Source organism: Myotis myotis, unplaced genomic scaffold, assembly GCF_014108235.1.
Source record: "Myotis myotis isolate mMyoMyo1 unplaced genomic scaffold, mMyoMyo1.p scaffold_m19_p_4, whole genome shotgun sequence".
Classification (NCBI taxonomy): domain Eukaryota; kingdom Metazoa; phylum Chordata; class Mammalia; order Chiroptera; family Vespertilionidae; genus Myotis; species Myotis myotis.
The window spans coordinates 128,934,344-128,946,779 of record NW_023416346.1 but is presented as its reverse complement, the minus strand read 5'-3'; the positions used below and the strand labels follow the sequence as shown (position 1 = coordinate 128,946,779).

Below are 12,436 nucleotides of genomic sequence, written 5' to 3'. Positions count from 1 at the left end.
ATAGAGGGAGAACTCTGCAAATGCACTGACGTGGCCTCTCACAGAGTCCAAGTAAAAGATGGCTGATCTGTAGGAAACCTTGGGATTCCACCTGCTTAAAATTAAAAAACACTCCCCAAATAAACTAGTGTTTAACACGATACTGTCTTGTTCCTATAGGAAAGGTTCAAAGAAACGTTTACTGGTAGTTCTATAAAGCCAGCAAGTTCTCTAAGATCTATGAACACTTTCATAATATTCTAAATGAATAATAAGAAAAGGGGGCTGAGGGCATGAGTGGAGGGGATAGGGGGTAACGTGGGGATAAGGACACATATGTAATCACTTAATCAATCAAAAAATAAAAATAAATAAATAAAATGGGGATGCTGGGGAAAAAAGAAAAGATAGATTTTGAGGTTCTTTCTATGAAATCATAAAAAAAAACTGGAATCATAAAAAAATAAGGTTTGCACCAGAGGCTGTAAGCAGGAGAACCAAGGCGCTCCGAGCCAACCATCTGCCTGTGCTGCCTGGAGTGGCCGCCAGGGAAAAGTCCAGCCCTATTTTGTGGTTTCACGTCAGTGCTCATGCTGCTTATAGATGTCATGGGATCTCGACCCTTCATCATACTGACGGGAAGGGCAATGTTTGTTCTTGTCCCAAATGTCCCTCATTCTGTAGTCCCCAAGGACCCAGACCCCAAGAGAGGCTCACAAGCAATGATGTTGAGTCTCAGTTCGGTCATGGACCAGCCAGGTGACCCTGCCATCACCCAATCCACTCTCCCCTCAGTTTCTGTCTTTTTTTAAAAAAATATATTTTATTGATTTTTTACAGAGAGGAAGGGAGAGGGATAGAGAGCTAGAAACGTCGATGAGAGAGAAACATCCATCAGCTGCCTCCTGAACACCTCCCACTGGGGATGTGCCCGCAACCAAGGTACACGCCCTTGACGGGAATCGAACCTGGGACCCTTGAGCCCACAGGGCAACGCTCTACCCACTGAGCCAAACCGGTCAGGACTCCCCCTTAGCTTCTTTACCTGGTACAGAAAAGCACTGCACCAGAAGGCCACTAAGAACTATGCAACAGCAACATGATAAGCCAGTCATTAAAGTCACATTGCAGTGATTTTAAAATACTGAGAAAATAGCCCAAAAGAAAGGTGCCAAAGAAACAGCGGGTCCTCCCCGAGATCTACTCTCAGTTCTCACCAAAAATATGCGTGTCCTGGCAATGATCTGTAACATTCCGGTCACCCTGGCTCAAAGGCTCTGTGCCTTCTCCTACAGCAGCGGTTCTCAACCTGTGGGTCGCGCCCCTTTTGGGGGTCCAACGACCCTTTCACAGGGGTCGCCTAAGACCATCGGAAAACACATATATAATCACATCTTGTTTTTGTGATGAATCACGATACTTTCATGATGTTCAATTGGTAACCATGAAAATACATCCTGCATATCAGATATTTACATGACAATTCATCACAGTAGCAACATTACAGTTATGAAGTAGCAACGAAAATAATGTTATGGTTGGGTCACAACATGAGGAACTGTATTCAAGGGTCGCGGCATTGGGAAGGTTGAGAACCACTGTCCTACAGCAACAGGCAGAGACATCTTAAGTGTCAGCGGAACCATCTGAACTTTGAAGTCGAAAGAGACACAAGTGCTGAACCAAGTGGAGTGCATCCCTCCGAAGCTATTACTTCCCTTACTCTTTCCTGCTTGTGTCCGCCTTCCCCGGATGCTGCTGCCTCCGGGGTTAGAAACCCAGAAGTCTTCCACTTCCTACTGCCTTGGGCCCTGCCTTGCTCCAAGCACAGAACAGAGCCTGAAACACACACCCACCCGTCTCTTCTTACCTCTCCAGGGTCCTTACACCTCAGCAGCAGCAGCTCCAGGCAGAACTGACTCCCCATCCTCCCCGCACAGAGCCCTGTCCAGTGTGGGAATGGAGGAGGCTGGAGAGAGGGAGGCAGGCTCCCAGATGGAATGCGTGCCTGGAGGTCCTGGGAGGGACAAGGCCCGGGGTCACTCTGATCCTCTGAGTCAGACACCCTGGGGAGCTCTCAGCTCGCAAAGGCCTCCCTGGGCACACAAGACTGAAAGGCACTGAGCGCTTATTGGGGGGGAAAGTCTGAAGTTACAAACGGGATGTAAATGGGTACAGAGACTTACGCCAGTTTACGGTAAATGGTAGGCATGCCATCTGAATTCTGGACAGAACAAAGAATTTAAATGCAACGCTAAATCACATGTCTGATAAGAAACTTGTATCAAGAATATATACATCGAACAGACTGTCAAACTACAGCGGGAAGGCCGGGGAGGGTTGGGTGCGGGAGGGGGGGTAAGAGATCAACCGAAGGACTTGTATGCATGCATATAAGCATAACCAATGGACACAAGACACTGGGGGGTAGGGGAGGCCAGGGGAAGGTCAAGGGGGGGGGGAAGGAAACATATGTAATACTCTTTGTAATACTTTAAGCAATAAAAAAATAAAGAATATATAAAGAACTCTTACAAGTTAATAATAAAAAGACAAGTAACCCAATTTAAAAATGGGCAAAGCTTCTGAACAGACAGCTCTCTGAAGCAAACATTCAAATGATCAATAAGCACATGAACAGATGCTCGACATCATTAGCCATCAGGAAAGTATAAGTCAAAACCACAGGAGATACCACATCACACCTAACAGGATGGGAAAAGAAATGTTGGTAAGGAGGTAGAGAAACTGGAATTCCCACACCTTACTGGTGAGGATGTAAAAGTGCTTTGGAAAAACAGCTCGGCAGTTTCTCAAAATGTTAAACAGAGAGTTCCCAAATGACCCAGCAATCCCATTTCTAGTTATATACTCAAGAGAACTGATGAATGGGTAAATAAAATGTAACATAGCTATCCAATGGAATATTAGCTACATAAGGGAATGAAGTACTGATTCACGCTACAGCATGGACGAACCTTGAAAGCATCATGCTAAGTGAAAGAAGCCTGGCACAAAAGACCACATATTGTATGATTCCATTGATATGAAATATTCAGGACAGGCAAATCCATGGAGACAGAAAACAGATTAGTGGTTGCCAAGGGTAGGGGGACTGAGGCAGTAATGATTAAGAGGCAGGGAATTTCTTTTTAGGATGATGAGACTGTTCTAAAATGGATTGTGATGATGGTTGTACCACTCTAAATGTACCATTAAATTATACACTTTAAATGAGTGAACTGAATAGTCTTGAATTATATCTCAATAAAGCTGTCATATTAAAAATAAAGTGCTAGCTCTATGCCCTTGCTACAACCTTTTTTCAATTACATGGGGCTCTTCTGAGGTAACCATTACTACTATAGATTCGCCTATATGGCTTTGGCAGGGGCCATGGTGAGGGGGAGTCTCCATGGAACATGGAGCTGGCCCCTGGCGCATCGGGACCCTTGTCCTCGGCTTCTTTTCTAGGCCACTGATGACAAGAATTCTGTTCCAGCTTTGGGGTTTAGCCCATTCCTCCCTGACTTCTTTGGTAACTCCCTTCCCAGCACATCCATGACTCCCATTTCAAACTTACAGTTGTACCCCATGTGGCCGCCACCTCCGAATAGATTACATGTGACTTGAGCACCGTGGGCCCTCCCTGCTCAGTGACTCCTCATGGCTGAAATTCAGCAGTCAATTGTTACCTCTCACCTCTAGGGGCTATTCTGCATTTTCACTATTATAAGTAAAAAATAAAACAAAATTAGCAGGTGATGCCAATGAAAGAAGCAATGCAATAAAGAGAATACCACAGTGGTCATTGGGTCAAAAGAATTCAACATTCTAGCCCAGCCAGCGTGGCTCAGTGGTTGAGCGTCAACCTATGAACCAGGAAGTCATGGTTTGATTTCCGGTCAGGGCACATGCCCAGGTTGCAGGCTTGATCCCCAGTGTGGGGGGGCGGGGGGCAGGGGGTGGCGCGGCGGGGGGGGGGGGTTAGGGTCAGGAGGCAGCCAATCGATGATTCTCTCTCATTATTGAAGTTTCTATCTCTCTCTCCCTTTCCCTTCCTCTCTGGAATCAATACAAATATTTTTTTAAAAAGAAAAAAATTCAACATTCTTATATAATTTTATGTAAGAGAACTATATTTCAGTTACTAACATACTTTAATTATTTTTATTTATATCTTATTTTCCAATTACAGTTTACAGCCAATATTATTTTGTGTTAGTTTCAGGCGTACACATAGTCGTTAGACAATCATATACTTTACAAAGTGTTCCCCTCAATATTTCAGGACCATATATTTTAATTATCAATATTCATTTTTATTGTTTGTTTGTTTTCATATTCTACATCTTTCCAAATATGCTTGGGCACCATGGACCAATGCCCATGAACATTATTTTCTTAATGATAACTGCTTCATCCTGCCCCATGCTCAAGATTTGAATCAGTTTATTCTGCCTTCTCTTAAAGTCTTTTTTAAAAATATATTTCTTTATTGATTTCAGAGAGGAAGGGAGAGGGAGAGAGAGATAGAAACATCAATGATGAGAGAGAATCACTGATCGGCTGCCTCCTGCACACCCCCTACTGGGGATTGCGCCTGCAACCCAGGCATGTGCCCTTGGCCGGAATCGAACCTGGGACCCTTCAGTCCACAGGCTGATGCTCTATCCACTGAGCCAAGCCTTAAGAGAAAGGTTTGCTAGTGGCTACAATTAGCTACAATGCACAGTGTGTGACATTCGCCACACTTTGGATCATCATGTAATTTTTGCCTATTCTAGATTTGTCTTAAAAATTTCAACCTTTAACAGTCCTTAAAATCATTCATTTTTAAAGTGGTTACTATTGCCCTCTCAAGCACACTGGTGGAACTAAGAAGGAGTAGACTTTTCCATCTGAGAATAAGCAAGGAAGCAAATGAATGTTCCCAAAAGACCCGCCTGTGTTCATTCTGCGCTGGAATGTCCATACAGGCCTTTTCTCAAACACACTTGAGTGCTGTGGGTAATAGAAGTCAAATAATAACGCTCAGAGGAACACGCTATGTTACTTTTTAAGGGAAAAAAGTGGGGGGAAATCAAAGGGTTTAACAATTTTCTTCACTGGCTTACATTCAGGGACTCTGAAAATTTGGCCACTGCCCAAGTTTGTGAATTTCTATGGAAAATGAACTGTGTTTGGCAAGCTCGACCAAATATGAGGCTGATAAAAAAAAATGTTTCATGTTTTCTCAAGACCTTATGCCACTGACTGTGTGGGATGGAAGAACTGTCCAAATGTCCATTTAAACACCGTAAATAAATTATTTTCTATACCCATATGCATTAATAAAATTCCATTGATTTCAGACCAGGACTTGAACTAAACTTTCTTTGAGTTTTCATTAGGGAGTGTTTCCCCCGAGAACATGAACTTCAGATTAGGCAAGCTGAGTTCAGTAGAGTCCTGTTTCAGAGTCAGAAATGTGAATGCAATACTTTATGGAGAATTGACTGAAAATTCAATTGACAGGAAGGTGGTTAGGAAGCAGGTTTTGAGCTAATGTTATTATTTGCATTTTACAGGTGAGGAATTGAGCAAAGAGAGATTGAAAGCTAAAAAGAAAAGGATTAGGCCCTGACCGGTTTGGCTCAGTGGATAGAGTGTCGGCCTGGGGACTCAGGGGTCCCAGGTTTGATTCTGGTCAAGGGCATGTACCTTGGTTGCGGGCACATCCCCAGTGGGAGGTGTTCAGGAGGCAGCTGATCGATGTTTCTCTCTCATCGATGTTTCTAACTCTCTATCCCTCTCCCTTCCTCTCTGTAAAAAATCAATAAAATATATTTTTTAAAAAAGAAAAGGATTAGGCCAAAAGAAAGAAAACATTATCGTAACAGCGCAAATCATTACATAAAAGAACACTGTGGTGAGTTCTGTTGCAAAGTTCATGACTTGTGAATATTATCTCCAAACCAGTCATCTCTGAGTTTTATAGACTTGGCTGTCCAACGGCCTTCTTGACCCTTCATCTGGTATCTCAGGGTCATCTCAAACTTCACTTATCCACTCTTGAACTCTTGGCTTTCCCTCCCGGCAAATGTCTTTGTATCTAAGCCTCCTGCATCTTAAGAGGTGTTTATAAGCATTTATCTCAGTGCCTGGTATGCACACCTGCTTCATAAATGCTGTTGATGATAATATTGATGATGACTGATGATGACGAAGATGACGATTTTCATGCACCCAATTTAGTTGAGCCAGAAACCAAATAGTTTTGCTTTTTTCTTCTCTTCACCTCATGCCCCACATTTAATCCATTCCCAGGTTCTGTCAATTCTGCCTCCAAAATAAACCAGGAATCCAAACCCTCCCCTCCAACTCCACTTTCACCATCCCATCTCCAGCCTCCATCGGAGTTCTTCTGAACAAATTTAACAGCCTTCTAAACCAACAAACCGTATCCGTGCTTGCCCTTGCCCAATGAATTGCCCATGGAGGAAACCAGAATGACCTTCTGAAACACCAATTTTCATGACTAAGATGTACATAGTGCGCATCATGTATTTATTAAATATACTAAGCAACCTTATGAGGTAGACTGTTATTATTTGCATTTTACGGGTGAGGAATTGAGCGAAGAGAGATTGAACATGTCCAAGATCACTCTGCCTCTAAGAATCAAATTCAAGATTTAGTCTGTCTCCAGAGCTCAGTGTTCAAATTCTATACAAAGTACCTTGCCATACGCAAACTTAAAAAATAGATGCAGAGACATAACGGCATAGAACAGACTGAGGAATCTCAGAGAGAAGGTGGGGGTGGGGCTGGAGTAGGGGATGGAAAGAGATTAACCAAAGAACCTGCATGCATATATGCATAACCCACGGACACAGACAATACTGTGGTGAAGGCCTGGGGTTGGGGTTGGAGCACGGTGGAGGGGAGCAATGGGGGGGGGGGGCAGGGGAGGGACATCTGTAATACTTTCAACAAGAAAGATAAATTTGAAAAAAACAACAAGTGCGCAAAGACTGTCACTTCACTTCCATTGTATGTAGATTAAAATCCATCTGCATTGGACTTCCCCCTGCCAAGAGCCTGGGCCTACTTCCTCCTCCTCCCTTCTCATGCCTTTCCCTTTCTTCCGGTTCTCCTGACACTCATGGACAAGGCCAGCTTGGCCCTGCACAGGGGGCTCTGCCCATGCTGCTCTCAGTGGCCGAACCTCTTTCTAGGCCAGCGGTTCTCAACCTGTGGGTCGCGACCCCTTTGGAGGTCGAACGACCCTTTCACAGGGGTCGCCTAAGACCATCGGAAAACACATCCATAATTACATATTGTTTTTGTGATGAATCGCTATGCTTTCATGATGTTCAATGTGTAACCATGAAATTGGGGGTCACCACAACATGAGGAACTGTATGAAAGGGCCGCAGCATTAGGAAGGTTGAGAACCACTGTTCTAGGCATTTTCTCCTGGCTGGCTGCTCCTCCTTCACCCTGGATCCCACCCCCTCAGTAAGCTTCCCTGCCTTCCCAATCATAAGTCACTGTTCCCTGGCTTCTCCATCTCAACCATCCTGTTGGTTTTCTTCTCAGCACTTATCTCAGCTTGTAATTGCTTCCATGTGTTTGTTTGTCTACTGACTGTACCTCCCACTGTTCTGGAAGCTTCACAATAATAAATATTGTTTATGACTATATTTCTACTATCTAGCATCATGCCTTCTATGTAGTAGATGCTGAGAAAATTTGATAAAAGATTATATGAAGAGCCCTAGCCGATTTGGCTCAGTGGATAGAGCATCCATCTGCAGACTCAATGGTCCCGGGTTCGATTCTGGTCAAGGGGACATGCCCGGGTTACAGGCTCGATTCCTATTGTGGGACGTGCAGGAGGCAGCCAATCCGTGATTCTCTCTCATTGATGTTTCTATCTCCCTCTCCCTCTCCCTTCCTCTCTGAAATCAATAAAAATATATTTTTTTAAAAAAGATTGTATGAAGACACGTATACTTTGGTGATATGAAATATTGACCTTAGATTCTCCAAGTGAGACTGCAGGATCAGAATCACCTCGGGATGCTTTTTTAAAAAACATTTTCTATTGATTTCAGAGAGGAAGGGAGAGGGAGAGAGAGATAGAAACATCAATGATGATGAGAGAGACTCATTGATCAGCTGCCTCCTGCACATCCCCTACTGGGGATCGAGACTGCAACCAGGGCATGTGCCCTTGACTGGAATCGAACCTGGGACCCTTCAGTCTGCAGACCAATGTTCTATCCACTGAGCCAAACCAGCTAGGGCCTGGAGATGCTTTTTATCAAACGTAGAATCCCAGGACTCTGTGTTATTTTAAACATTTACCTTTGAGGGCTATCACCTAGTTGTCCATAGAATTTTTATAATTTTGATTTTGACATGATTTGGCCACGAGTAACTCATATAATTCTTGTCTGGCTGTGCTTTTAAGAAATCATTGTAAATTTTCAGGAATACTTGCTAAGAGAGAAACATGTATATCATAACTTGCTTTCACATGTGATAAGGTTGATACAAATATTCACTGACCAGGAAATTGATATCTACCATGTCTTCAGATATGTAGGTAAGCATTTACATGATTACCTTGGGAGCCATGGTTTCCTTTTCCGCTTGCAGACATATGTGTGGGATCCTGGAAAGTGTGTGGTGCCTGGGCCCCGTAACGGGTATAATGGACACACTGGACCCGCTGCAGTCCAGTACCAAGCTGACCACAATGAAACTTCCCGGGCTTGGAATTTGCATTTCAAATCTCAGAGGGAGGGCAGAGGTGGGTGGGTGAGTGGGTGGGAAGAGATTAACCAATGAACTTGTATGCATATATGCATCACCCATGGACACCTCTGTGGTGACGGCCTGGAGTGGGGGGAGGGTGCTGGCCAGAAGGGGTCAATGGGGAAAAAGGGGACATCTGTAATCCTTTCAACAGTAAACATTTGTAAAAAAATAAAATGAAAGAAAAAAATAAAAACTTGCTAAGATATCTTTACACATGAAATTTGAAAGCTACTTTTTTTCTTTTTATCTACACTTATGGCTATTGTTTTAGAAAAACATACAGTTGTGCCCTGACCAGTGTGGTTCAGTGGATAGAGCGTTGGCCTGCGGACTGAAGGGTCCCAGGTTCGATTCTGGTCAAGGGCATGTACCTTGGTTGTGGGCACATCCCCAGTAGGGGGTGTGCAGGAGGCAGCTGATCGATGTTTCTAACTCTCTATCCCTCTTCCTTCTTCTCTGTAAAAACTCAATAAAATATATTGTTTTTAAAAAAGAAAAGTATACAGCTGATATCAATTTTTACTCTTTAAATTTGTGGTATAATTCTGAGAAATCCAAGATGTTTCCATCAAGGGAAAACATACACTATTCATTGCTGTTAAGCTCACTAAGTCTCCAGAAATTCCAATGACCAATAACGTTTTTGGTCAAAGACATCATCTTTGGTTACTGTCTTTTTTTTAAAAATATATATATATTTTCTTGATTTTTTTACAGAGAGGAAGGGAGAGGGAAAGAGAGTTAGAAACATCGATGAGAGAGAAACATCAATCAGCTGCCTCCTGCACACTCCCTACTGAGGATGTGCCCGCAACCCAGGTACATGCCCCTTGACCGGAATCGAACCTGGGACCCTTGAGTCCACAGGCCGACGCTCTATCCGCTGAGCCAAACCAGTTAGGGCTGGTTACTGTCTTTTGTTAGCCTGCACATACACATGGAAATAAAGGGACAGGCATTCCTCGGTTTGGAGGGGAATGATGAACCATTTGGCCAGATGGAAAGCTTAGCAAGGTAAGTCCCATAACTCGTAGCTTGACTATGCTTTAAGCCAAGGGTGGGGAACGTCCGGCCCTCGGGCCATATGAGGCCCACAATATCTTTTGGTTTGGCCCTGCCAAGGCTTTAAGGTAGCGGTTCTCAACCTGTGGGTCGCGACCCCTTTGGCGGTTGAATGACCCTTTCACAGGGGTCGCCTAAGACCATCCTGCCTATCAGATATTTCGATGACGATTCATCACAGTAGCAACATGACAGTGATGAAGTAGCAACGAAAATCATTTTATGGTTGGGTCACCACATGAGGAACTGTATTTAAAGGGCCAGAAGGTTGAGAACCGCTGCTTTAAGGGTGAGTTAATTAAATGTTTGACCAAGTGGAACAGTCTAATTTTTAAGTGGATCATTTTGTATGGCCCGCGAATGATGTTATAAGTATCCAAATGGCCCTTGGCAGAAAAAAAAGGTTCCCCACCCCTGCTTTAGACTATTAGTGGAGAATGTTAAGAAAATGAAAATGGAAGCGTGGACGAGGCTTCCTGGATTGCTCAAAAGCAGGGGAGGCCATTTGTTTCTCTTTTAAGGAAAGATACGTGACAGCAGAACTTAAGTGAAAAAGGAAAACAAAATAACAAGCAAACACACAGCCCTGCTTGTGATGTTAAGCAAATAAATGAGGTAATAAACTCCACCCCTGTCCATAATCCTGCCTCCCAGATCCTTCCTCCCAGTCTTTCTTTTTAAAAAAATATATTTTATTGATTTCAGAGAGGAAAGGAGAGAGAGAGAGAGAAACATCAATGACGAGAGAGACTCAATGATCGGCAATCCCCTATTGGAGATTGAGCCCGCGACCCGGGCATGAGCCCTTGACTGGAATCGAACCCAGGACCCTTCAGTCCACAGGCTGACGCTCTATCCATTGAGCCAAACCAGCTAGGGCCTCCCAGTCTTTTTGAACCCACTTCAGTTAGGCTTTTGCTCCCACCATCCATCAACACTGCTCTTCCTAAAGTTATCAATGACCTTTACATTGCTAGATCCTCTGATCAACTACTTCCTAACTGTAATGTTGCTACTGTTATGAATCGTCATGTAAATATCTGATATGCAGGATGGTCTTGGGCGACCCCTGTGAAAGGGAAGGGTCATTCGACCGCCAAAGGGGTCGCGACCCACAGGTTGAGAACCGCTGTGCTAGAGACACAGGACAAAAACCCTTTTCTCCCTATATGTCAGGGCTCCTCCGCCTCAGCACTATGGGCAGACTGGGTTGAATCACTCTCTGTTGTGGGGACTGTCCTAGGCATTGTCAGAATTTTAGACGCAATTCAGGCCTCTACTCACCAGATGCCAGTAGAATCTCCTCATTTGTGACAACCCAGTATGTCTCCAGATGTTGCCAGATGTCCTCAAGTTTTCGACCACTGGCTTAAACCATAGATTTATCCCCAAACTGTCAGTCTCTCTCAATACCAGCTTAGAGACGCTTGCAGCGGTTCTCAACCTGTGGGCCGGGACCCCTGAAAATCCATCCTGCATATCAGATATTTACATGAAGATTCATAACAGTAGCAACATGACAGTGATGAAGTAGCAACGAAGATAATGTTATGGTTGGGGGTCCCCACAACATGAGGAACGGTATGAAAGGGTCGCGGCATTAGGAAGGTTGAGAACCGCTGGTAGAGGAACATCAAGTGCAGAGAATTACAGGCAAGAGCCAGAGCCACTGGATGGAACGCACCACACCTGTGGGATTTTTGGTGCCCCCGCCTCTGCCGTTTCTAATTACAGTGGGGCCTTGACTTACGAGTTTAATTCGTTCCGAGACCGAGCTCGTTAAGGAGCTTGTGAACTCAAATTACTCTATCAACTCAATGCAAAAAATCGGCCGAGAGACAGCTGGTATCTCAAAAAACTCGTTAGTCGGGACACTCGTAAGTCAAGGCCCCACTGTACTGAAGTGGTTTAAGTGGGGTTTGCTGTTGCCAGCCAGGGCCATCAAAGCACATGGCTATGTTCCAGGGCGCCCTACAGCTCGGAGTGATGGCCCCGGTGCCACCTCAGGACAGGACTGCCTGAGTTTTCTTTTATATGCAGTTTTCTTTCCATTTGCTACTTGCTGCGTTTTTCACACTTTTAATGGAATTGTAGACTTTCAGAGCAGGAAGGGGTTTTCAAGGGAGGAGAATTAAGCTCAAACCAATATCTGTGTTTATCTTCAGAGGAAGGCTTTCAGAAGGGGATTAAGCCCTGGGCCTCCACATCTCAGGAAAAGAGCCATTATCCACTTCAGCACACTTCCTGAGCATGACGAGTCACCCGTACATCTGGTGTCAAAGCAAAGGGTGACATTTTCTCAGGCCACATGCACTTAAATATTCCCTTCTCCTTATATGGAAAGTCTGCATGGTCTTAGTGCCTAAATCAACTATCTACTCACAGTACACTTCCGGTCATTTCTGTGGGCAGAGCTGTCATTTAATTTTGTCACCCAGCAGTGTGTGTGTCTGTGTGTGTGTGTGTGTGTGTATGAAAACTGATGAAAAAATAGAGCTGGCATAATTGGTAGGCTGTGAAATTCAGGGAATAGTGGGGAGGGGGAGAAGATGAAAAAATACAATCTATTTCTTTTATTATTTTT

At 44.1% G+C, this 12,436-nt stretch overlaps 1 protein-coding gene across 4 annotated transcripts in view; it reads right to left on the bottom strand.

Annotated features, from left to right (window-relative positions):
- The window catches only part of ARHGAP6 (Rho GTPase activating protein 6), a 502,460-nt gene that overhangs the window by 167,858 nt on the left and 322,166 nt on the right, over window positions 1-12,436 (bottom strand). Inside the window, exon 1 of one of the 4 annotated variants that reach the window (XM_036305306.1) lies at window positions 1,850-1,920. The exons of the other annotated variants lie outside the window; for them this stretch is intronic. Within the exon in view, the coding sequence (XP_036161199.1) occupies window positions 1,850-1,906 (57 nt within the window). The 5' untranslated portion in view covers window positions 1,907-1,920. Of the gene's footprint in view, window positions 1-1,849; window positions 1,921-12,436 lie in introns of those variants that run through there. 4 annotated transcript variants of the gene reach the window in all.